The 26,048-nt window shown below is 35.7% G+C and overlaps 1 protein-coding gene across 37 annotated transcripts in view; it reads left to right on the top strand.

The window, feature by feature from the left end:
* The window catches only part of KCNMA1 (potassium calcium-activated channel subfamily M alpha 1), a 485,636-nt gene extending 459,841 nt beyond the window's left edge, over window positions 1–25,795 (top strand). For 13 of the 37 annotated variants that reach the window (XM_062613051.1, XM_062613059.1, XM_062613013.1 and 10 more), the window contains 5 exons: window positions 7,317–7,511; window positions 8,982–9,100; window positions 10,875–11,099; window positions 13,131–13,159; window positions 19,026–25,795. In XM_062613051.1, the coding sequence (XP_062469035.1) occupies window positions 7,317–7,511; window positions 8,982–9,100; window positions 10,875–11,099; window positions 13,131–13,159; window positions 19,026–19,180 (723 nt within the window). In that variant the 3' untranslated portion in view covers window positions 19,181–25,795. Of the gene's footprint in view, window positions 1–7,316; window positions 7,512–8,981; window positions 9,101–10,874; window positions 11,145–13,130; window positions 13,160–19,025 lie in introns of those variants that run through there. The other 24 variants (XM_062613040.1, XM_062613000.1, XM_062613081.1 and 21 more) reach the window with 4 other exon arrangements.
* Window positions 25,796–26,048: the final 253 nt, after the last annotated feature.

The following is a 26,048-nucleotide window of genomic DNA, read 5'->3' as shown; positions in this document are numbered from 1 at the left end:
CATCTATTCCCTGCTTATTACTTACATGTTCTGTCTACAGATGAATAGTATCTGTCTACACTGGTGAATTATTATTCTAATGCAGTCTAGAATTTGCAATGAACTTAAAAAATACTTTTTTTATAATGTTATTTGCCATATTTTGCATAGATGGGAAATTCAGGAAGCCTAAGCAAGAACACTTAAACTCTGTACCTTCTCTAATTAAAATCTCTCTGTATAAAATATTTAGCATTTTCACATTATAAATGGGAATAGTTTAATATGTTCCAAATTGTTAAAATGAAAGTTGTCTGTCTACTCACGCTACTAACTAAATGATTGTCCCTGAATGAATAGTTCAGTAGGGCACTTCCAGAATCTTGGAAAAAGTAAGGTTAATTCTTCTGATTGCCACTGGCATCACCACAAAAAGAGAGCAAAATGTTGTGGACATCATTGCTTTCTTGTGCAAAGGTATATCATGTAAATAGTAGTGAGGCAATAAGAAATATGTAGAAAATGTCTTCAAAAATTTTTACTTGGAGCTCATCACATGATAGTCACGATATTTTTAGGTTTTGCTTGCTTTTGTTAACTTTTAGTTTTTGACACCATGCCCCTCCACATCTGCAGTTCCTTTCTTCAACAGAGTCTTTTTTTCAAACATTTTCACATCTAAGTGGTCATATTATATGTCAGGGGCAGTGCAGCCTGAAGCCAGAGAACTAAATGTGATAACAAGAGTAGAAATTCTAACTTAGAAAAAGTACTAATCAAGAAGACAAGCCAAGGGTACAGTCAGTTAGTATTGTTCACCATTTTGTCTTTTTTTTCACTGCTTCGCTGATCGGTGGCAGTGTTATTTTCCCTTTCATTCCTCAAAGGCCTAGTAAAGAGTTGGAAAAGTACAATTCTTCCTGACCCTTCAGAAAGTGTAAGATGTGTGAAATGTTTTCCCTTTACTGTTCCTACTCTCATGGGAATGGTGTATTCTCCTTTCACTTCTTCTCCAAGGAAAAGTGTGTTTTTCACACAAACTAATCTACTTGCACTGTATTACCTCTTTTTTTTTAATTATTCTTTTTTTAAAAATATTCTTTTTTCTTTTTTTTTTCCTAGAATACTCTTGGTTTTAGGGACCAGCTTCTATTTATCCTACCTGATTTAGAGCCAGTACTGGCAAACTGAAGCCCAAATCCTAACCAAATTGTGAGATTTGCAGTCATGCTTTCGTTCTATTAATTGTGTAGACATGCAATGCATGAACTGTACCATTAAGAACGAATCTCTTCTTACAGTGGTGTAGTTTTATAGTAGGACTGCTGTAAGAAAGATAAGAAAATGGAACAATACCCACATACACAGTGTGTGTCTTTCAGACTTGCAGGTAATTTGAAACATACATATAGATGTAAAAAACAAAAAGTACAAATTAAATTATAAATAATTTTTTGAAGTGTTCAGTTATTGAATAATAGTAATTCAATAGTATTGATCAGTGTTGAATTATTTTTTTCTTTCATATAGTTTTATTAATATAGAAGTAGTGGACTATACCCTACTTATAAATCACAGATTAGCAAATGCTTGGTCACTTTCTGATTCAAAACTGAATGCTGAAGATCATTATATTCTTCCAGTTTTGCATTATTTTCTATAAGATGACAGTATTAGATATTATAAATATGAAATTGTCTCTTGTTTTCTTATTTCAAATATTAAAAGCTATGAGGTTTACTTTACAAAATGCTGTCTACCTGCTATCAACATACAGTTTGTCCTCTGTGGGAAAAGCAATATATTCCACAAGCATATGATTCACAGTATGGCAGTTCAAAGATCATTGCTCTGAAGAGAATAATGAACTCAAAAACTACATTGTCTTTTTGATGAGTTGGTAGCAGTGGCCTCTCCAGGCTTTGGTTAAAGTGTATTATTGTACTCTCTGTGAAGACTGTAAGCATGGTTCATGTTTTAAGTGTGGCAGTGGCTATTGTAAAATAGCACCAGCTAATCATTATTATATCTTTGAAGAGATGTCTACTCACATCAGAGACATGAATGATATATTAATATTTGTTTTCTCATAGCATACGCAAACCTAGGGAAAGTGTATATCTAGTCTTTCAGTCTCCCGGTGGTGTCACTACTGAAAAGCAAAGCACATTCTCATTACCAAATTGAATGGGACTAAAAAACATGGGATTGGAAGCATTTTTTAGATAATATGGGTGTTTTGTAAAAGGTTTATCTTCAGCTATAAGAAAGCTACATTACATAGGATAGCTTAAGAGAAGCAAATGTTTGAGAAGTACGTTTTCCTTTTCTGGGTCTTGTTGAGATAGTTATTCAAGAAAATCCTGTGCATGCAAGGAAACCAGTTTTATCAACACACAGTACCTTCAAAGGTTTGAACAGTTGGCCAGAGAGCCAAAGATTTTCTGTTATTCCTTTTGGCACTGAGGCTATGAGAACCACAGAAGTTCTGGCAGGTTGGCATCCCTCCCATGCATACTGCTGATAATAAACTTAACATACTGTTGGAGTGGTGCTGTTAGAGGCAAGGATCTCCAGAAATGGATTATACCATTTAGCATCCCATATCCTAGAATTTATTTCCTTGTGCTAGATCTTTAGGACTTAATTTTTGTTCTATAATACTAAATGCTATTTTTAATTCATATAAATGGAAGCACAGAATAGAAGACAAAGTTAAACCAGTTAGTTAAAAATAACTTTTCAGTATACCCATTACTCAAGAGTTCTCCCTCAGGGATCCTTACAGTCTTATTTGTACATAGAAGAAACTGTTCTAATCTCCGATATGGACATTTTGAAACAAGACTACTTTTTATGCAAGCTGGTTAAGGGGAATAACAAGCAGCATCCTGTAACCTAAAGTGTCCCAAATTTCTTTAAAGCTTGAACAGTATCTTGATAATCAATGGATTTTCAAACCCTGAAATGCTGTTATTTATTTTCTGCTGTTGATTCTGTCTCAAATGCTGTTTTGTTATTGGTATAAGGTAGCAGTGTTAGTTCAGTTGCCCATCAAGTTTGGCTATAAATCATTCATTCAACAGAATTCCTCCAACTGTAAAAGAAAACCCAGTTGCAGTATTTGTTTGAAAGCAATGTTAAAAACCAAATCTACTGGAGGAGGTGTCTTCTTAAAAGAAAACCATAAAAAAAATCCACTAGAAACACAAGAAAAAATGGCAGATATGACTTGGAAAATGGTAATTTTAAAGTAATTCTAAATGAAGGGCAAAGTGCTATTAAAGTTAAAGCAATGTTATTAAAAGATGTGATAATTTTCAGTTAAATTTTCTGCAAAAGACCAATTAGTTTAAAAGACTTGACAGCGTTAACTGCAAAACATAAGCACTCTGATAATTATACTTTAAAAAATGATTGAACAAATGGGAAAGCATGCCCGAAACATTTGAAAGAGCTGTGCTACAATTCTGGTGCATGGGCTAGGTGGCACTGCTAGCTCAAATATCTATGTCAGAATTTCCTTGCTATTTACCCAGTTCCAATATCTATGATACATTTCCTTTTTTCTGTGTTTAGACAATGCTTATTTCACATTCTTATTCAGGATGCCAATCATAGCGATGTCATACAGATGTCCAGTGTTGGGCTCAGTTAATGGCAGCATCAAACAAGTATTTCTTCAGTTATGATTTTACAGTCAACGAAAGGGATTTACTACCATCACTGGAAAGTGTCTTGTTACTTTAAGTACAGCAGCACCTTTCCAAAGACATTCTGTAGATCAGCTTCTTACAAGTACTGGCATATCCAGGCCATGTACCATCCCAGAGAGCAAGTAGAAGATCACTCTCAAATTAATTTCAGTGTATTATTATTCTAAAGGAAATGGATATCAACTAATTCTGCTTTTCAGTGTTCCCCAGTTCCAAACTGGCAAGAGGTAATGTGAGGAGTCTGATTTTTGTGACAATCGAAATTATGGGTAGCTGGGTTTTTCCTGAGGAGTGTACTAGTACAAGAGGAAGCAACCCTATTCAGCAGGTGACAAGTTACAGCTTTCTAATTCACCCATCCTTTCTTGCTTATGGTTGGATGTTTTCTGATCTCTTGCAATGCCAGAGCAGTCTGTCCTGAAAGTTGGAATCTTTTCACTCATAGATGGCAAAACCCCAAAAAACATAATTTGGCTGCACTCACTCATCAATGGTGACATCCACATCAGTCATGGTGTGAAACTCAAATGAAACCACTGTTCCAAGATAAATGTTGCATCCTTTGCTAATAATTGTCTCAGCTTTTCCTTAACATTTCTCTAGCAGTGGGAAGCCTTTCTTCAGTGACAGCATTCTGTTCCATCAACAATAGACCTGATTCTTTTCTCATTTGCATCGGTTTTATAGTAGTGTATGGCTCCCAGAGTTACTCCCGGTTGGCACATGACATAAGTCAGAATTGGGCCCATTATGTCTTAATTACACTGGGATTTGAGGAAGGGGGTATTTTATTATATTTGTATTAATGAATTTATGACAGGTGCCTGACTTGATACATTATTTTACTGCTGATTTCATTTCTTGGTTTAATATGAGATCTGTAGTAAAATGAGCAATATGGCCACAGCATAATTTTTTAGTAGATCATGCTCTATGGAGCTGCAACTGAATTTATAAGGGTTGTGAACTTGCATAGCACAAAATTCAGATGAGCTGTATGTGTTTATATCTTGGATTCTGGCTATATTTGACATAATTTGAATTACAGGATAAAGAGAAAGATAAAGAGTTGGAAAACTGAATGCTGGCCCAATGATACCTCCTAGCGAGTAATAAAATTCTTAGTACTATTTTAGACTTTTGCCTGTTTTACTAAACAGTCAGCAGTAGTTAAAAAAAGGCTATTTTGCATGAACCAGCATCCATCAGTCTTAGAGCAGGTGAACATTTCATGCCATAGTCATTGCAAACCAGTCTTGAAAAATCTACCAGTGAAGATATGCTTTACTTTTTTTCATGTTCTTCTATCTTAAAGATGTAAAACTGAGAAAAGTTTTTTTGAATAAAAGTAAATATATCACTATTCAGAGAAGAAAAAGAATCAAAAATACTGAATAAAAGAGTGGGAAAGGCATGATAAAAGAGACTATTGTATAAAATGGTATGCTTTTGTGAAGGTGTGTGCTTTAAGTAAGCGCCATATAGAATATGTTGAAGCCCATTTTGACTGAAAGGGCTCTTCCAGCTTCTAGATTTGCAGTGCCTCCAACATCTAGATCTGGCAGAATTTGGCCTTATAGCCATGAAACTGATGTGAAGCAACATTACTGCCTAAGTGCAGGAGCGAAGGAATTGTGCTAATTATTTTAGTTCTCAGTGGTATATAGCATACTCTGACAAAGATTAAGAAAAGAGACTAAGTTTAATGCCAGTATTGTTTTTAATTCTGAGTACTTCCATGTTGGAAAAGCATAGTGCAGTGGCAGTGCCTTGTCAAAGAGGGCAACTGATTCTCACCTCAGGGACGCCAAGGAAGAAGTAATTGAAGAATAAACAATCATTACTGAATGTCCTCTCTCTCACTGTGGCCATTCCTGTTAAACGTCATGTAATCACTCCAGACTTACATTCCTGCAAGGGGTCACATTGATTTTTCTATATGTTAAGAAAGGTTTGAGTATTGCACTTGAATTGTTACACAGTGCATTCAGAAACGGAAGAGCTGATTTGAGATTAGCTGTTGTTTTAGACTAACTGAATCTTCCCAAACACCTGCTGATGTCAGACAACTCTTTACACTACACTTTGTATTTAAAATATAAAGTGCTTTACAGAGGCTAATCTAAAATAAATGGCATTGATGAGATGCAAATATTTGCTTTAGGGCATGTATAAAAATACCAGTAGGTTCCTCTAATTTTAAGTTAGTCAACAGGTGAATGGCATATATGTAAATAAGCAGAAAAGCTTGAAGTTATGAAACTTAAATGTAACAGTGAAAAACATTGCTACCCTTTTTATCTGTCATCTCAAGTAAACAATAGAACTGGTTTCATTATACAAAGAAAGAATATCAAAGTAACAGGGATAGGAAGCCAGTTCTGCTTTTTAATCTCAGGATAAAATATTTCAACCTGTACCTTAGTTTACCCATGTATTAAATACAATTACTTTACATGGATAGAAGAATGAATTTAATGAAAAGTATTATTTGAAAAGTATTATTTAAAAAGTATTATCTTTGGAAAACAAGTGCTGTTTGAGAAATCAGTATTCATTTTTACTTGATTGGATTACAGACATTTGTTCCAAGTCCTAAATTCAACAAAAGTCACAAATCTAATAATGGAAACAACAACTCCAGTAACGCCAATCCTGTGTGCCCATTTTCTTCTCACATGTCCCTCATGCTTGCAAGCTTCTGAAAACAGACATTACTGACATTGTAAGTGATGGTGTCTCCTTTTTTTGTTCATTTTTGAATGAACAACAGCCAAAAAAAGGTATTTTTTTGCCCAGTACATTACACTGCAGATATTTAACTGAGTATCTCTGAACTATACCAGTATACTTTTAAGTGAACTTGAAAGTCATTCATGTGGCATTAAATTAATATTTAAAATACCCATTGTTTGCATGACAGACCAGCAATGCTACAGATGCTGGCAAAATGTCACTGTGGAGTAAATCTTCCCTAATAAACCACACTTACCCTATACCCTAGAGTTTTTTAAAAGGACCACCAGGATCCTAGACTCATCGTACATGTATCTGGGATGAACTCAAGATGTTTAATTGATACATGCTTATGTCTGAACACTGTCAAGTCTCGTAATAAGATGTTTAGTACAATACATTGTTAGACTGCTAGAGTCCAGCCACAGTAATAAGTAATGACATTTGCAGCACAAAGGCAGCTCCCCAACGAATTGGTGACAAGAGTAAAAAGGCAGTCTAGTCTGCGTAAGCTTTAAATGTGGTCTGAATTTTACAATTACATGTCCTAAAGCCCATTATTAGACATGAAGGCAATGAGAAGGAAAGCAGTCATTGCATCACTACTAACACCAATTATAAGAAACATAAATCATTCAAATTTTTGTACTTTAATAAAAATCAGCCTGAATTGGTGTTTAAAAGGAAGGACCTAGTATAGGAGCCTAATGGGATAGAAGAAAATAGAGTAATTGGAGTCTGCTGTCTTTTCACTTTCTGTATAAAATTATTTGAAGAGACAGCCAAGAACTTTAAACAGCAGAAACACAGAAAAGTTGTAATTTGGATGTCTTCAGTTGTGACTTTAATGGTGTTTGCTTAAAGAGCTTTCTTTTATCTCTGCAGACATACTTCAATGACAATATCCTCACACTGATACGGACATTGGTAACAGGAGGAGCCACACCAGAGCTGGAAGCACTGATTGCTGAGGAAAATGCATTGAGAGGAGGTTACAGCACGCCCCAGACACTTGCAAACAGGGACAGGTGTCGAGTTGCTCAGTTGGCTTTGTATGATGGGCCGTTTGCAGACCTAGGGGTAAGATCACAAGGGAAATGTAGGACCAAGGCTGGTCTGCAATCTATTTGTTTTCTCTCAGACTGAATTAAGAATCTATCTTAATTAGTGTATAATTTCTATTATTTAATTTAATGGAGCCCAGCTTTGCTCTTATGCTTTTTGAGAAGCTATATGACTTCCCAGACTGCTTGCCTGGATATTTCCTGCAGAAAATCCTGTGGCTCTTAGTTGTCAGCTAGAAATAGATGAGCTGACTTAGAACAGAATCATAGAGAATCTTATGACTTAGATGATGTAACCATTCTACAGTAATCTATTGTAAACATGAACAATATCGATACCTTTGTTGAGTTTTGTTGAGTTTCTGGATGAAGTAGCATTCTTGCAAAATCCTGTATTTTTTGTATATTTACTCCATTATCCTAAAAATGAAATAAAAGAAAAAAACAAACCCAAACGCACAACAAACCAATAAACAAACCATCTTTAAAAAAGAGAACAGTGGCATAAAGAGGTATGTAGAAATGTTTTCTGGATAAAATCTTGTAATCTTGAGTCAAATCCCAAAGCACTAACTTCATTTTGATGGTGATGCAGGATTTGATATTTCTTAAACTTGTGTTCACCGTTTCTGTTAAAAATGAACAGAGTGACCTTCTTCATAGAAATGACAGGAAATCCCAGTTTAAGGATTAGGGGTGAAGAGTATACACAGAACTAAATAGCCTTTTAGTTCATGTAGAAGTCCATTCATAGCTGAGATTAACAGCTCATCAGAACACTTGGGCAGCAGTGTTATGCTTTCACAAATAAAGCAAGCAATACCAGTCCTTCAAGTACTGTTTTGCCAGGGCCTCAACTGCACTACATTGGTGAAGGCAGAATGCAGTAACACTTATTACTACTTAAGAATCAATATTTTAAATATACAAACTATGAAATCTATTTTTTTCCAATAAAATTATTTTAGTCTGTGAAATATGACATACATTTCATCATTATTTCACAGTGGGAGATACATTTCCCTTTTAACCCCTCAGAACTCTAATTTCTGTTGTGCTCCCCATCAAATTTATTTGTCTAGATGACAGTATGGCTACTATGAAAAAAAAGGGTCAAAAATACTAAAAAATCTTAATACCACATTTAATGTAATTTGTAGAATATGCATTGCTTGGTACCAAAGTTTGTATTTCTGCCTAAAGCAAACCACTCACTCTTCCCAATTTACGATCATTTCATGGACCAAGGATCTCCAAAATAATGATCACTTTACATCATTGCTTATTTGAAATAAAACATTTTAGATTACTCATTTTTTTGAGTAAAAGATTCTTATTTGTGACAAACCGCAGACTGTCTATACATTGTCCTTTTTGTACAGGCTTATACTGAAAATCTTGCTCCCTGGCATTGTGTTAACAAAGAAAAATGAAAAAAAAAAACCAGTGTTGTTCTCTTTTTTTTCCTCTCCTTGTTTTCTCCTAGGATGGAGGTTGTTATGGAGATCTATTTTGTAAAGCATTGAAAACATACAATATGCTTTGCTTTGGAATTTATCGATTAAGAGATGCACATCTAAGCACTCCCAGCCAATGCACTAAACGGTAAGTCTAGTCTTTCAGAACATCTCCGCTTCACTGTTCTTCAGTCTTCGAGTGAGGAAGATCCCAGTGCCTGGAATAAATCTAAAAACGAGCTTTCTCTATTTTTTACATAACTTTGCCACAAAAGCTAACTCTTTGAGGACTTAATGATGACTCCTCAGCTGAGCTTAAGAGCTCAGTTTAAGCTTAACCCAGCTTTAGGCTGGCTGTCATACCATGTGTTTTCAGCTAATTTTAATAAAAAAAATTTTAAAGCAAATTTTCAGAACATCTATCTCTCTGTCTTGTGTGATTTATGATGCTATGCACTGCTTGCGTAGAAAGAAAGGACTTCAGTTTGCTTATCTAATCAGCTGTAAGTTACTGGATAATAGTTTAGATTCTAGTAGCTAGACTTTCTTTTTTTTGTATGCTCAAACAATACTCCCATGGGTTTCCCCTTGGTACTATCTGTATCTGATCATTATTTCTTCCAGTAAATGGAAACCTTTCTCTTGCTAGGCTGTATTTTCACTTCGGTAGCACCAAGGCTGACCTCAGTGCTTTTAATAGAGCAGACACATTTGCATCTTTCAGACTGGAGGCTATTTAGCAGCTTACTTGAAATGTGTCTTAATTAAGTTCCCCCTAGAAATGCACACGCAGACCCATACCAGAACTATTGCAAATCTACCATCTGTTGCTGTTTCATTCTCTACAAAAAGCATAATTATGGGGTGAACATGGCAATAAACAACCCTGCAGCCTACCAGATCAGTTTCTTCCTTAAGGATTTGGACAAATTGGATAGAAAAAATTATTTTCAGGTTAGATTTACACTCTACTTGCTATACTTGGGATTATTTGTTGGATTAATAAGTGACTTCTGTCCCCGAGGCAGCTAAGCAGATTTCTTACCAGCACTGAATTAATTTGAAGAGAAGTTGTGAGCTTTGTGATCAATTTTTACTCATTTCTTGCTGGGACAGAAAATGCCCACTGGCTTACTCAAATATGTTTTTCACATGCATGAAAAAATTTAGCAGCAGGGTCCATAAGCCCTTCTTACCCTCAAAGGGACTTAGTTGGAGGTGGGGAGTCTTGAAATAGATTTTTTTTTATTTGAGGCTTGGCAATACTTAACAATGCTAGATTCTTGGATGTGTAGATTTCTCTTAATAAGTGCTTTTGAGGTCATGAATGTACATGTTGAATGAATGAACAAAATTAAGCTTACCGCAAATTTTCTGATATATTTTACTTAATTTGTTTTATGTACAGTCACAATCCAAACAAATAATTATATCCTTTGCTCTAATGGCAGTATTTATTTATTAAATAACTAGTAAATATGTATTTAAATATAACTGCGTCCCTGGCTTTCAGCTGTTCTTTTAAATACCGTTGCTGGTGGATATGTTACTGGTTTGTCGATATGTAAATCTGTTTGCTACAGTCATTGCATTATGGTGCAACTAGTGAAAGGAACATGATTTGTATGGTGTCTTCTCTGACAAATCATGACATGATTCACTTGAAGAAAGAATATCTTACTCAGGCAGTATGTCTGTGCAACAGAAAGCATACAAAAAGAGATATTTGGCATAAGAAGGTTCTAAATAATAATGAGTATTGTGTGAACTGAAATTAGGTACACACTGAAGGAAACAGAAATGCAAAAATCTGGGTAAATGTTCATGAGATAACTTTAGAAGAATTTTTTTTTTAATACAAATCTAAATGAGTTTTATCTCTTTTTTTTTCTTTCTTTTTCTCTTTCTTCCTTTCTTTACAGTTACGTTATCACAAACCCGCCATATGAATTTGAGCTTGTGCCGACAGACTTGATCTTCTGTTTGATGCAATTTGACCACAATGCTGGCCAGTCTCGGGCCAGTCTTTCTCATTCCTCCCATTCCTCCTATTCTTCCAGCAAGAAGAGCTCATCAGTTCACTCCATCCCATCAACAGCAAACCGACCGAATCGCACCAAGACCAGGGACTCACGGGAAAAACAGAAGTATGTGCAGGAAGATAGACTTTGATACGTGTACCTGCTCCCACTGTGTGTGAAACTTGCATTCACCACCCATTCTCCCCAGTTAATGTTTCCAGCAGTAATGTTCCCCATTTTCCCATGGAGTTCTCCCCTTTTTGTACACATACTTTGCATATGTATGACAGTGTGCATGTGATTGTCATTTTTATTTCACCACCATAAAACCCTTAAGCACAACAGCAACAAAGCAGACGGACCAAAAGTTATTTATAATGCTAGGGGAGAAAAAAATTTCTAAACCCATAGGCACACTGAAAACATAAATAACTCACTGCAGTTACTCTACATATGAGAAAATAGAGTGTATTTAACATGAACACTTGCTCTTGATGTCCGAGTCACACAAAGAAAGTAATTTAGTGCAGAAGTGTTGATGTATGTTTCAGTAGGTTTTTTTATATTCATATTTACAGGAGTTGCTAAATTTATTTGAAGCTTATAAAACTAACCCATTGGGGAAAGAAAAATCCCTATGATTTTTCACTCTCAAAGCTTATATTGTATAGGGCTTACACTTGTATAGATAATTGCTACACACCTGCTTTATACCAAAGCAACATCAGGGACTTTCCTGCTTATTTAAGGACTTTCTCTACAATAGTAGCCTTTTGGAGATAGCGTCTTTTCCCTTTAACACTGAAATTGTCTGGGCATGGACTTGTAAAACTCCGGTGGTTTAATTTAAGTTTAGAAAGAATCTAATTGCATATTAAATTATTATTCTGTCTATTTATACTGCCACATGAATAGCTATATTTTCTTTCACTTTTGACATTTGGGATAAAAAGCCATATGTATCATAAATATTGGATGTAAGTCATTAAAAACTGCCTTCCTGGGACTTTTACGTCTTTAAAAGGTGAATTAGTCACCTTATGTACAGAATAAATAATGTTCAGAAAAGAGCAAGCATTTTTCTATGCTTAAGTATCAGATCTCAAGTGACTTAGTTCCTTTCCCCAGATGGTAGTTTAACTTTTCCAAGAGAATAGTGGTATAAATCTTCCAACAAGAGTCCTAATATGTGAAGAAACTCTAGAAATCCTGCTCCGTATTCTAGCTAGGTCTTTTCAACAGGTGCATACCAGTACGGAGGAAGACAGGGGAAGACAACTGAGTGCCTTTAAGGTCTTTCCCATTTACAAAAAAAATCACTGTGCCCTAGCAAAGCAAGCGGGCTGGGGTGGAAATATTCGCTGTGCTGAGGCATCATGTTCTAGACACTTGCTAGGATTTGGTTCTTGCAGATTCTCAGCAATGAAACACCTAGACAAACAAAAACTGGCAGGGAATTAAATACAGTAGTGAACAGGAACCTGTTCTAGATAATCATAGAAATGATACTTCAAGCTTGGTTTTTGAATTTCAAATGCCAACCTTCTGAAATATAGAACTACATCTATCTGGTATGAAGAGTTTCCCAGAGTAGGGAGGCAACAAATGCGTGCCACCTTCCCTGGCTACCCAGCAAGAAAGCATGCAGACAGGGAATAAATACTTGGATGTGGGAATGATTAGCATTTTAACTGCAACCCAGACAAGGTGCTTTTATGGTTAGTGTTGTTTTCTACCCTTCCCTTCCCAAGCATGATAATTCTGAAGATTTGCTTGTTGTGTGAATTGACAATGAAGCCAAGCACTTTTACTGACAAAACCTGGAACCATATTAAGTGGGCTGCAGAGAGTACCACTGTGCAGTGTTAAGCATAATGATTGGAATACAGTACATACGTGTATGTGCATTCAAATGCAGCTGTATGTCCTATCAATAAACTACATTGCAAATTATGGATGCTCCCCCACAAATGAGTCTACTACAGTTGCTCTTCACACTAAAGACAAATTCATGTATTTCTTTTCTCAAAGAAAGTTATCATGTTTTGCCCTAAGAATATTTATTACTACAAGGATGTGCCAGTTAAAGTGCTCAACAGGAAATATGACAGTTTAAAAGCATTGTAAAACTTACATAGCTTACTTCTTTTTCTAAAGTGCAACAAGGATGAATAGAATGGGCCAAGGTATGACAATTAATGGTTCTGCATGACCTAGCAACTGCTGTGGGTTTCCTTCTATAACTCTGTCCTTGTGAAAACTTGTGAAATTAAAAAAAAAAAAAAATTACAAACTTTATTCAGTTATTGGTTTGTTTGTTTGTTTGTTTGTTTTGTTGGTTTTCTTTTGCTCTTTTTTTCCCTCCAAAACAGAAGTGAAACTGGCTGCTGCTGCTGCTGCTGTTGCTCAACCCTGTTTCATTTTTTTATCCTCTCATCTGCTTGCCTTTCTAATTGCACGTGTCCTTTTGTGAACACCCAGGTTCCTGCTCAATGAAGATGCCTACCCTCATACAGACATTACTTTTATTTCCCATTCCTCATTCCAATTCCTTTCCTCCCTTCCCTCTTTACTCCCCTGTCCCCCGTGTACGTTCATGAGCATCTTTTTATGTTGGCAATATTGACTGAAGATAGTCAAGAGCAGTTATGCATTTTGGAAGAATGTTAATGGCTTTGACACCAAAATGCTTTTCCATTAATGTTTTATCTGTTTTCCATTTAGCAGAAGGAGGAAGGGTGTTAATATGAAGCCACTTGTCACACACTATGTAATGATTTTATCCAAATAAATAGTATTTCTATAACTGTGCAGCTCAAACAGAAAAAATATTAACAGTGTACATTACAGAAGCAACTTGTCTACTTTGAAAGCAACAGAAGGGGGATATGTAATATGGATGCAAATCTTAATTCTTAAAATCATGTTAAATTCTGATTCTCCTGTCTTCTGCCCTAAAGTCAGAATTCTTAGTTATACAATGTGCAACTGTATAACTTTTTAGTTATACAATGTGCAATTTCACTTTTAGTTATACAATGTGCAATTTCACTGCTAACTACATTAAATTGATCAAATAGTTAATTACTGTGATGAAGATTTCCTGATATGGATATACTAATGAAATTGGGAGGTTGGATATTACAAGTAGAAGAATCATGTATGTTATGAAGAATCAATCAGCTATATTTTTTTTTTTTTTAATATTAAAAAATCACAGGAAATCTCCAATTTGTTCAGAAACCTATCCCAAGTCAAACATTCCTAGTAACTACCCTTGTTAGTTTTTGAAAGTGTAAAAGCAGCATCAAGAGGTAATATTTTAAGGCTTTGAAAGGAGGCACTGCTACTTACGGTAGTCCTAGCATGGTTTTCACAATAGAAACTAGGTTCTTAGTAACTTTTTGATCTGAGTGTTGACACAAAACTCTATCTAGAAAGACTTAAGGTTCTTGGCATGGGTTGCCACTGGCCTAAAGTGGCAGAATCAGGCATTTTCCAGTGAAATTTCCATTATTAAAAATAAGAATTTTGCTAGTCTAAAAAAATAATAAAAAAAAAGAATCACCAAGAGCAAGTCAAAAATAGCATGTTTGTCCCCAAAATTTAGTTGCCTTGGAGCAAAATAAAGACCTTCACAGAAAGTTAGGATAGTTTCTTCTCTCTTTCCCTGCAAATTCCTTACTGCCTGCTACACATAAAATACACATCTAGCCACAAAGAATTACTGAGCGGGTGGTGGAGAAACTCTCATTACTTTTTTCTCATACAGGAAGAAATTGCATAGGAGAATTTTCAGCTTAGCCTAAACAAGCTACCTATGTGGAGAGGGGGAGGCACACAAACACATATAGACTCATTTGCAAGTGCACGTGTCACAAAAGAAAAAAATGCATGCTTAAAACAATTGTAAGGTAAACCGGGATTATGGTGAGAATACAGATTTAGTAAAATCCTTGTGGCATGTTTAGCTAGTACTTTCTTCACCTCTGCTCAGAAGAGAGGGTGTTTCACAGTGACATGTATTAAAATGTGATTACTTGGTCCAGAATTGTGATAGAAATTTTAAAGCAGCAAAACAGCAGATCTGTTGGAAAGAATTGCTAGAGTCTTATGCAACTTAAAGAAGTCTGTATTTTGATCATTTTAATTTATTTATATCTTTTTATGCTGCAGGGAACAGTCTTACACAAGATGCTAATTGTGTAAGTGTAATAAAAGCTTGAAGCCTTTAGCGCTTTCATGGCCATACTGGGATGCTGATAGCTTATTGCAAACAGAGGTGTTTGAGAGGAAAGTAAATGTTTTCTGCTTTGTGATACATTGTTACTTAGCTGTTCCAACATCTTTCTGATGATGATGTCAAAACCACACCCACCAGATACTATGCCTATTCTCACTATAATGTAGAAACTTATCTGGTAAGGATCCATATGCATGTATGCTAAAAGGGAGAGAAACAGACTGAACATGACAGAGAAAAAAAAAAAAAGTTGGTGAATATAACAATATTTAAAGAATTAAAACGAGTTTTCTGAACTGATTTAAAGGAAAGAGTAGGGAGTTTGTTTAAGATATACAGAAGTCCCTGCAAAGACTTTGGAAGACATGTCAAAGTCAGACTGTGAACATAAGAAAAAAGACCGAGAAGTCTGTAAGGGATTCAGAAGGACATTTAGTAAATGGCAGGAGAATATCTTAGTGACCAAGAGTAAAGATGAGGAGTGTCAGACTCACATTTCAAAGGTAAGTGTAGAGGTCAATGATCTTTCACAGGAGATTCATCATAATGTGGTCAAAGACAATTTTAACAGCAGGAAAGGAACAGGAAAGGTATAAAGCTGGGTCCAAGCATTTGATGCTGGAGATTCTAATGCCTGGATCAAGGTTTCAGCACTGTTAAAAAAAAAACAAAAAACCCAAACCAAAACAACAACAAAACAAGCAAAAAAAACCAACAAACAACAAACCCAAAACTCAACCACCAAAAGAAATTTGAATCTACCAGTTTCTGCATTTATTATTTGTCTGTATTACTTCCCAGGTAAAGGCATAAAGAGACCTAATGGTGTCTTTTTAAAGATCAGCTCCCTGGATATGAGTTTCATTGTAAAGATTAACATATACATAATTGCCTTGTTTTGAAAATTGCAGGGAAAACAGGGAAGATGGAAGTGCTTTTACACTGGCTGCTGAGAAACGGGGCAGTTCTGATCCTTAACACTCACACAGTTCTCCCTTTCTTGTTATAAGATTGAATTAACTTGCACCAAGTTCTGTTTGTAAGGAAAGTTAGTGCACCATATGTTAAAAGAAAAAAGGTAGAGATAAAAGTTCACAGTGCTTAACTTGCCTCAAAACCATTTTAAACACAAAACATTAGAAAACTGTTAGTTTGAAATTGTTTATATGATCTTGCAGGGCTTTTAAAACATGATAACCATCACACTTTACACCTCTCTGAAAGGTTAGTTTAATCGTAGATCACATAAAATTGGTTTCCTCAAATGCATAATGGCTCATGTGTCACACTTGAACTAAATGATTTTTTAAATGGAGCTGAAATTATTTTGATGTGTACACATTCACGGATTATTTTTTTTCCCTACAACCTTTCTTAAACCAGCCCCTATCAGGAACCATTCCCTTAAAGTCTCATTAATAATTCAGATGTTCTGATTACTTTAAAAGATCTATGGAATTGAGGCGCTGCTTTTTTTTTGCCTTTTTTTTTTTTTTAGCTGCTTGACAAAAAGATAAATGAATGTAGAAAGAAGCAGTAGGAGTCTGGCAAGCTGTAGATCATCGCTGAACAGATTGTAACTTTATCATTCTGTCAGGAAGAATAATTTAAAGCACTTAATCAGTTAGCTCCAGTATGCAGGATGTAACATTATGAATTCCTATCGTCCAATCTGTTCAAATCAAAGGGAACTTAATTATAATAGGTAAAGGAGACTGAGAGAGAGAGAGGGAGATAGGAGGCTGAATGTTGTTCAGACTCAGGTAACTTTAATATTTAGCCTGATTGTAAATGAGTGGGATGTAAAATACATTTTAGAAAATCACAAGAAAAATAATACAGTAGTTTTATTTCAGTAATAAGCCACTAAAAATTAATACAATTTTTTTTCAATTCAAAATTTTTAAAAAGTTCTTAAATTTTTTAAAAAAGTTTTATAAGCACAGGTAACAAATATATATTGAAAAATATAGAAGACGTATTAAACACCCACAAGTTTGGGATTTGTTGTTGGGAAGTGAGGGTGTTATATGTAGATGCTTAAAATCCATATCAGGTATAAGTGGTTAAATTTCATATGCACAAAAATTACTGAGAAGTTAAGGAATTCTGGAAATCAATACACTTGTTTAGAGGCCCTAACTTGAAAGCTAGTTGCTTCTTTTTGTGCATTTATGCCAGGATATTTGTCCTTTATTCTTCCTAGTCTTCCAGTTTCTATTCTTGGCTTCACCTCCTGAGCTTTTGTGCTTGATCCTTGGGTTTCCAAGGTAGATTTTACTCTGCTTAGTTTTACTCATTTATTTATTTTAAAAGAGCACTGCTTCTACTCCTGCCCACATTCTAGCCCAGATACGGCTGCATTTCAGGGGTCAGCAAAAGCAGCAGGTTTTATTATGTATGTGAGACACTGAAGCTTATGAAACATTCTGGATCCCCCATTGGGTAGTGCACTAGTAGTAGTGCATACATGTAAGTGGTGCATACATGAGTAGTAGTGCATACATGTAAGAGCAGCAGCTCTGATGTGATAAGCCTTGCATGTGATAATGAAAACGCACCAGCTGTAGAATCCCACCTGCAGAACCATTGCTGCCCACTTGCCTCTGGAATATGGGGAAGGAGAGTGAGAATGGAGACCCCTGTTCACAAATGCTTGTCAAAGCACGAGTACCTAATGGCCATAAGCTGCCCTGAGACCTAGACTCTCTAATTCTGAATAGTGCTATCTTGTAAAGTTTCCCAACTGTAATTAAGAAATGACAGCACTAATTGTTCTTTAAAGGGTTTAAGAAAATTATTTTAATTTTTTTTCATTTGTAAATTTTATGAAGTTTTTTGTCCAGATCTGCATATGAACACAATATAGTGGTCACAATGACAAGCAGCTAGGAAATGGCTGCAGTGCCACAGCCTCTCAGCATCCTCACTCATTCCCACTTTGTTCACAGCCCATCTTCAATCAGTCCCATAAAATTCTTCCTATGTTCATGGAAAAAGACACTGCCCAAAGATATAAAAGGAACAGCTTCCTCTCCAATCTTCCTTTAAGATCTTACTTCCTCTGCCTTGCTGTCATGTATTGTAACCAACCCATTCAGGATTACTCTTGAGCCCTTCATCTATAGCATCAGGTGTGCTCCATACCACTTCACAAACAGGAGATTTCAGCAGTGCCCAAGCAGCCAGGTTGCTAAGTCGCAATGTAATGGCCATCCCATGCAGGAAGGCTGCCATTGGGCAACATGAATGCAAGCCCTATTTATTCTGGGACCAACTTTCACAGGAGATTCTTTACATTCTCCTGAACGATTTCTGAGCCAGGGTAGTGGCCACCCCAAGGCTGAAATGGTTCAGAGTAGCCTCTGACTCTTCAGGTGTTCCTCTGTATATGGACCCACATGCTTTTTTCTGCATTCCCCTTAGTTGGCTGGCTTCTTAGTTTAGCCCTTTATTTGTATCATTTTTTCAATAAATGAATCAGAGGATGTTCACCTGAGCATAAAAAATGAAAGCTCTCTTACATTCAACAAACAAACTATCATATTGAAGTTTTCTTTAGCTTCTACTATTAAATCTGCAAACATGTCATTATTTCATAAAAAGCATTTTCAGAGGTATTAATCTAATGCACTGTACTGCTAGTAATTAGTCACAGTCACCTTCTATTGATCACCTTTTCTCTGTAAACTTTACTGACTGCTCCCCCTCCTTTTTTTGTTTTTCAAATGTTTATGTGTTTATGTGTGTCACTAACTAAAACTCTCATTTTCCCTCCTTATTCTGTCTCTACCCATTTTGCTCCTTAGCAGAAAAGAAATGGTTTACAGATGAGCCGGATAATGCCTATCCCAGAAACATTCAAATCAAGCCCATGAGCACTCACATGGCCAATCAGATCAATCAATATAAATCGACAAGCAGCTTGATACCACCAATCAGAGAAGTTGAAGATGAATGTTGACTCCTTCGAGGACAGAACTATTTTTTTAAAGCCTGACAAACTTCATGAATGGTGATGTGACATTTATTTCTCTTACATGCTGAATAACTGATGGAGAAGAAGGGCAAGCTTAACGGGAAAATAAAAAGTAGACAGATGATTGTTTGTCTGCCTTTAATATTGCTTCCACGTATTTTGGAAACTATTTCATTTATAAATGAACATAATCAAAACTAGTCATGTATAGCCTCTAGCATTTTAAATTATTTTTATTTATTAGAAAAAATATATTTTTCTTTTTTTTCATCGTCAAGTATATTCCCTTATAAAAACCTGCATATGTGGCCAGACTCCTAAGAATTCAAAAAAAACAAACCTCAATCTTTGGCTTAAAGGAGAATGATGGTCACAGTTATAAGGACATGTAATTAAGGGAGACAAATGATATATTTACAAGAAGAAAAAAAAAAGGTCCAACTTGTATTTTAGTAAATCAAAAAAAAAAAAAAAGAAAAAAAAAAGAAAAACCAGTTCACCAAAATGTTTCTTTACTGGAGGATGTGTATTTTGTTCAGCATTGACACCAGCTCTTAATAAACTGAACTTATTTATTTTCAAAGTTGAAAGTCATATTTTTGTACATGTAACATTCTGAAATATTATTTGTTTCATTATCATGTACAGCTCTTAATTGCCAGTTATGTTAAGGTTCAATAACCCCACACAGACACACTGTGCCCCGCTCCCACACTACATGTCCACATAGACAGAAACCCAGCATCCTCAGTAACTTCCTGCAACACTAGCTTAGTGAAAATCACTACTCTAAACTGAGTGCCATATAGATCATGTGTTCAGAGGCAGCACTTTCTGTAAGTGGCAAATCTGGCAATTTCACTCCACTTCCCATTAGCCAGCAGCAGCTGCTAATTTCCAGAAGTCAGGCTTGGCAATTCCTCTTCTTTTGCCATGTATTACAGTGCTTTAAACCAGAGTGCATAAATAGCACATGAAATCATAAGTTATAAACCTTCACATCTACTATCTTTTGCTGCTTGCTTACTTCAGAAGTGCAGCTGGCCTTGCATAGATTATGATTATTTAATTGGTTCAGATTCTTCCTGATATGTATAAATGTTTAGCTACAGATCTTTGACTTTGGTGATAGCTCATACCTTGGTAAAAGGCACACTGAATCTCCTTTTGGTGAGTTCCGCTGAAGATTAAAAATTGGTTTAGCCTCAGCTCTCTAATGTCACAACATGCTGTTCCCAGTTAATTCCTGAACCAAGTAACTTCTTATTTTAGAATTTGTGTTTGTTTTTTTTATTTTTTTTTTTCCTTTGCTGGGACACCACACATAAAGTAAAGTACAGTAATAACCAAATCAAAATAAAGTTAATGAATGTATTTATTATGATAATCTACAAAAGGCCTTTGATGGGTGCCTTTTGTGTCAGCAGTTTCACAAAGTTGTCAACAAGCTTTATAGCCATCAGACAAAAATATGATGTTTCATATCTGTGCTGCAGTATCTATCCACCCAAGCATTTGCTGTTTTAAATGATTTAGTAACTCTCTCTTTCTCAAATTAGCAACATCTAACACAGTTGTGTGACCAAAAAAAACCCCAAGCCAACACAAAAAAATAAAAAAAAAGGGCTGTGATAATAAGGATTAAACCAAAACCACAGTCATCAGGAAAGAGATTTTCATTGTGCAAGGTAACTTTAGGCTTTGTAATTTTGCAGAATTGTTAAACACCACAATAAAACATATTATCATTAGAGAAATATCGGTGAATCAAACAAATGCAGAGCAGATCAATTTATTGTGAAAACAATGATGTCCACTATATAATCCAATATTTAGGCTAAACTATCTCAGCTTTAATGTTTGTCCACTGGCTGCAGTACAAATATAACCATACTAACAAACACCTAATAGACTTTTTATTCTGGAGTGACTTCTTGGACTGTGACTACTTTGTTGTTATATTTTGTAGAATAGCTATTTAAAGACAATACAAGAATTGTTAATACACTAGCTGTAAAATTGGATTGTTTAAAATATTTCACTCTCCTCCAAAGTAACAAAATAATTTAAGCAGGTTTTGATTATTAGTTAGACCACATTTAACCCATTTCACAGTCCTCAAAATAGAAGATTATTCTGGTCAGTTCTTCCAATCTATGCTGCTTCAGCTACTGACACATTATAATCTACATCCAGATTCTGTGTTGGGTCATGTTAAGCCTTTATTTTGAAGTCAGTGCTCCTTTTTCATTTATGAACTGCATTCATCTTATAACCGGAGTGAAAAAAAGCTGGTTCTGAGTACAGGAGAATGTTTGAACTTCTTTGTATTCAACTTCACCAAGCACATGTGACTTTTTTTTAATGTTTTTTTTCTTAGAAGACTAGTCTTTTGCTGTAGTGACATACATAAAACATTATATCTTATAGTTTATCATATACGGTGCCATTTCTGAGTGTCCTTCTTTCAAAAGGGAGCATTCACTGGATAAAACATACTAATGAAGCAAATACAACACCCCTAACTTAGCTAAGGTTTGTGCATGTCTCTGTCCAGTTTAACTGTCACACTCAAAAATATCACGCTGCCAACTATACTTAAATATACTCATGTTTTTTTAAAATACACTTATGCTTTCTCCCAGCACAGATGGTTCTGTATGTAATGACAGAAAGACAGAACACCACCTGTAGAGAGCATGCAAGGCAGAGAGAAACTGGTACAGTTTGCATTTCCCATTTCTAGAAAAGCTAAGAGCAATCAATAATCTTTTCTTACTCCTCTTTCTGATGATCAAAGACAGAGGACTGACTTCTGGCAATTAGGTGGAGGATCATGGAGAAAACCTGTTGGAGATCTTTGATGTTTAGCCATTAAAGACTAAAATAGGGCCAGCACCAGTATCTGGGTTTTGGATATATGGAGTTACACCAGGGCAAGTAGCTGGGAAAGTGGCCTAAGCAACAGCTGGCAGACCATGTGACAACTGATGTAGAATAACTTTTTAATATATATTTATTGATAATTCTTATTCCTTTCTCAAAAAACAATGGGGGTGGGGGTGGGAATTTCAGCTTTTTTGTTAATTGTATACAAAATTATTACAGGCTAAGCAGTTATTTTTATTAGCAACTCATGTACTGGATAAAATGTTTGCCTGTAGTACTTGCATATATGCATGTCTACACATACACACATAGACGTATGTGTGGATATAAACATGCTTATATAAGTGTGTGTGGGGTTTATGTATTTGATAGAGACATCATGAGAAGGTGGTCATTATTTTTATTGGGGTGGGGGGTGGGTGAAGAAAGACACAAAGAAAAAGAAAATGTATGACTGACTTACAGGAGAGCACAGGGAGGAATTGCACCGTTTCCTCCTGTCTTGACCAAAAAGCAGCCATTCCTGTTAGCTACATTAGTGTTGCACTGAGAATACTCTACAGAGCCTTTTCTTACTGCTGAAGTAGGTGTGTGTTCCTGGCCCCCACCTCACACCCATGAACCTGCTCCCACACTGCCAGAAAGCCCGCTGCCTCTCTGTCTCATGGCTATTATTTTAATTTATTTCCTGAAGCCCATGAGCACTAAGATGAAAGGACAAAACTGTCCTCCAATGGGATGTTGTTTGCTTGGCAAGTGTCCAATACAGCAAAAGTTAAGGTGGAAAGAAAATAAGATATTCAGAGTCTAAATGCAATTTTTGAGGCCTCAATGTGACTGTCTTACTATGGATTCTAAGATGTTACATATATAATGCATTTATTTAATGGGGAAAAAAAAAAAAGAGATATGCAAACATTTCCTTGTGCTTTGCAAACACTTTCTAAAACTGTCACCTCCATTTTAACAGCTCCCATTCTTTTAAATCAGCAGGAAGCATATGTGGTGGGAAGTAAAAATCCCTTCATCTAGTGCACAATCAATTATACAGTGTTATAGGTTCATGGACAACATTGCTATTCTACCTGTAACTCAAAGGAACCTTGTAAGCTCTACTTGCCCAAAAGCCAGGAACATACATAGGGATAGAGAAAGCAGGGAGGGTGAGAGTGACATGGCACAGCCAAGTCCTCAAGCAAATGTAAGCACGTAGCTGTTTCCAGTTCATCTTTGGTGGGAAAGGCAGTGCTGCTTCACCAGGGTGAAGGCCATGAGGTTCAGGATAATTAGGATCCCAGGTAGCCTTATTAAGCTGCACAGGTGTCTTGAAAGAGACGATAAGTCTTCAGCATCTTACAGGCTGTACAGGAAGTCAGGTTTAGCCATACTAAAGATATTTTGTTCTCCTACTTTTGAATTCTATAGAAAATGACCACTCAATGACTCAGGCAGCATGGGTTTGAAAAGACTTAACTGGACTCAGCCAAATGTGGAAAGGGGGAAAAATAGTTTGCATACAATGTCCAGGAGACACTACAAAAATTTTGTCTATAGCCTTTTATTATAGATTGTTTGGTGGTGGTGGGCAAAGTTGTTCATTTGTTGGAAGTTTTGGCCAGTGTAAGGAAGATATGCATTTCTTGACCTCTTAGAGTAGAAGGAGAATGTGTACTATTGTGTTCTCATTCACAGAGGACTGGATTTGTTGGGATTTCTGTGTGCGTAAAGTACATCTAACACCTACTGCAATAACTGGATGCATAAACTAATGCATGACAATAAAAGCAATAATTTACAAATGGGCAATTATGCATCTTTCCACTGCTTGGTCACTCACTGGTGAATTCATAAACATGTTAGCAACTGCCTTCCTCTAGCTGATTCACATGGGCTCAAAGTTAAGCACAGAGTAGGAGCTTAAATGGTTTTATCAAGAAGCAGATTTGTAAAGACTTCTAGATCACAATGCATTTGAAATGAACACATATTGAGGTCAGGGTGTTTGTGAGTGTTTGGTATTTTGTTTTCGAATTTCTTTGGCACCAAAAGAAGTGTGTGTCTCACCTTTCATTTCTAGTTTTAACTGAGCTTAAACAAAATACACAAGTGTGTGAAAGGTGATGAACAAGGCAAAGTAAAAACAGAAATCCTTTCTCTGTTACAGTGGATTGGCCTGGGAATATATGTCAAAAAGTCAATGGCAGATGCACAGAAAAATTCAGGAGAAAGTTCTTTGAATTCCTTCTTTTGTTTTCCTCTCCCTGTCATCTGAACCACCAATATCCCCAAAATATGAAGAAGCACCTTTTGAATTCTAACTTTTTCTTTTTTTTTTTTTTTTTAATGCTAAGGGTGTTTGAAAACTCCTAGTCTTAGGAGATATAGTTTTTGTGGTTTGTTTTGGTTTGAGGGTTTTTTGTTTGTTGTTTTTATTTTTAATTTGTTATATATACACAGCAGTTTTCCTAATATTCAGTTAGCAAGCACAATATTAATAGTACTTTTGTATTAAGCAATACTAGTAGGTGTGGGTATGGCCCCCTTCTGAAATAATCGAATGGAGCAGCTGTTCAGCTGTGGCCACTACCATGGATGGTACGTAGGCTTACAGTACTGGCAATTCTGCCCCAGCATTTATCAAAGCTATATTTATATAAGTAATATATCTATTCTGCACAGATATTCACTGAGATAGAACATGCAGCCACTTTGAAACTGTATAGTCTATAATGTGCAGTAGTCTCTATAACCAAGTAAATTCCACTGAAGTTAATAGATAGGACTGCTGGTCTAATGTATCTGTTTTATATAATGGTGTACAACTGTTAACTGTCAAAATGAGAAGGGGTAAGGGGAAAGAAGAAAATACAAAATAAATTTTTAGTACTTTGGGTCCAATTTAGAATGATATCTAACTTAAGGCGCTAAACATGGTAATGCTGCATCTAATTAGAACCTTAGTGAGGTTGAGAGAAAGCTTTTTACTGCTTCAGTCAATGCACTTTAGAGGCAATCTTTGTAACTTAAGAAAAAATATTAAACACAACATATACGCATTTTAATACATGTAATACAAAACAGATATTTCAGAAACCAAAAATCTGGCATATGAGCACTTTGTTGACTGGACAATAACTAACAGGAACCACATGAAAATGTCATCAGGACTTATCTTAAATTTTCCTTAAGTAGCAGTTAAAAAATGCTGCTTCTGCCATGGTACAGCTTGGGAGACACATGCTTAGCCAGTGTAAATAATCTAACCTCTGTCCAAAAAAAGAAAGTTGAAATAACTTTAACTTTTGAATTTCTGTAGAGTTCAAGCCTGATAGTTTTTTTTTTTTCCTGCCTTCAGGGAAAAAACTACACACACACAAACAGGTATATACAACATATTTTGATGCCTACATGTGTCTATTTAGTTATAATTTTGGAATGTCAAAAGGGTGGGTACACTGAGAACCAGCTATCCATCTTAACTTATAAGTTCATCAAGAAAAAGGAGTATGACTTCATCATTTTACTTTTACTATTATGGGTTGGTGAGAGAGAACAACTGCTGGTGCTCAGAAATGATCTACCTGACTTTGTCATATGTAATATCCAGTGATAAATATATTGTCCTGTAAAAAGGGTTTGTACATAACTTGTACATGGTTTCATTTTGTATTTTTCTCAGATTAAAATTTATGTATTTGTGTTCTAAAAGAAGGAGAGACTGCCGTGTTTTCTTTTTTTTCTTTGTGACAGACAGGGTCCCATACAGTTATGCAACAGGTATCACCAAGTCATGAATAATACTTTACATGAAACCAATGCTATTAATACTTTGAATTAAGATTAATACAGCTGCCTTTTTATCTTATCACTCTCCAGAATCAACTACTTCCTAATAATAATACCAGCTGCTCTGGAGGATGTTGTGAGGGCTGTAAGTGAACAATTCTGGAGTAACAACAGACGT

The sequence above is a fragment of the Pezoporus occidentalis genome, unplaced genomic scaffold (genome assembly GCF_034315485.1).
Source record: "Pezoporus occidentalis ecotype Australia unplaced genomic scaffold, CSIRO_AGI_Poc_V1 ctg101, whole genome shotgun sequence".
NCBI lineage: Eukaryota > Metazoa > Chordata > Aves > Psittaciformes > Psittacidae > Pezoporus > Pezoporus occidentalis.
Note: the sequence above shows the minus strand (reverse complement) of the source record. Positions and strands in the feature narration are given on the sequence as shown.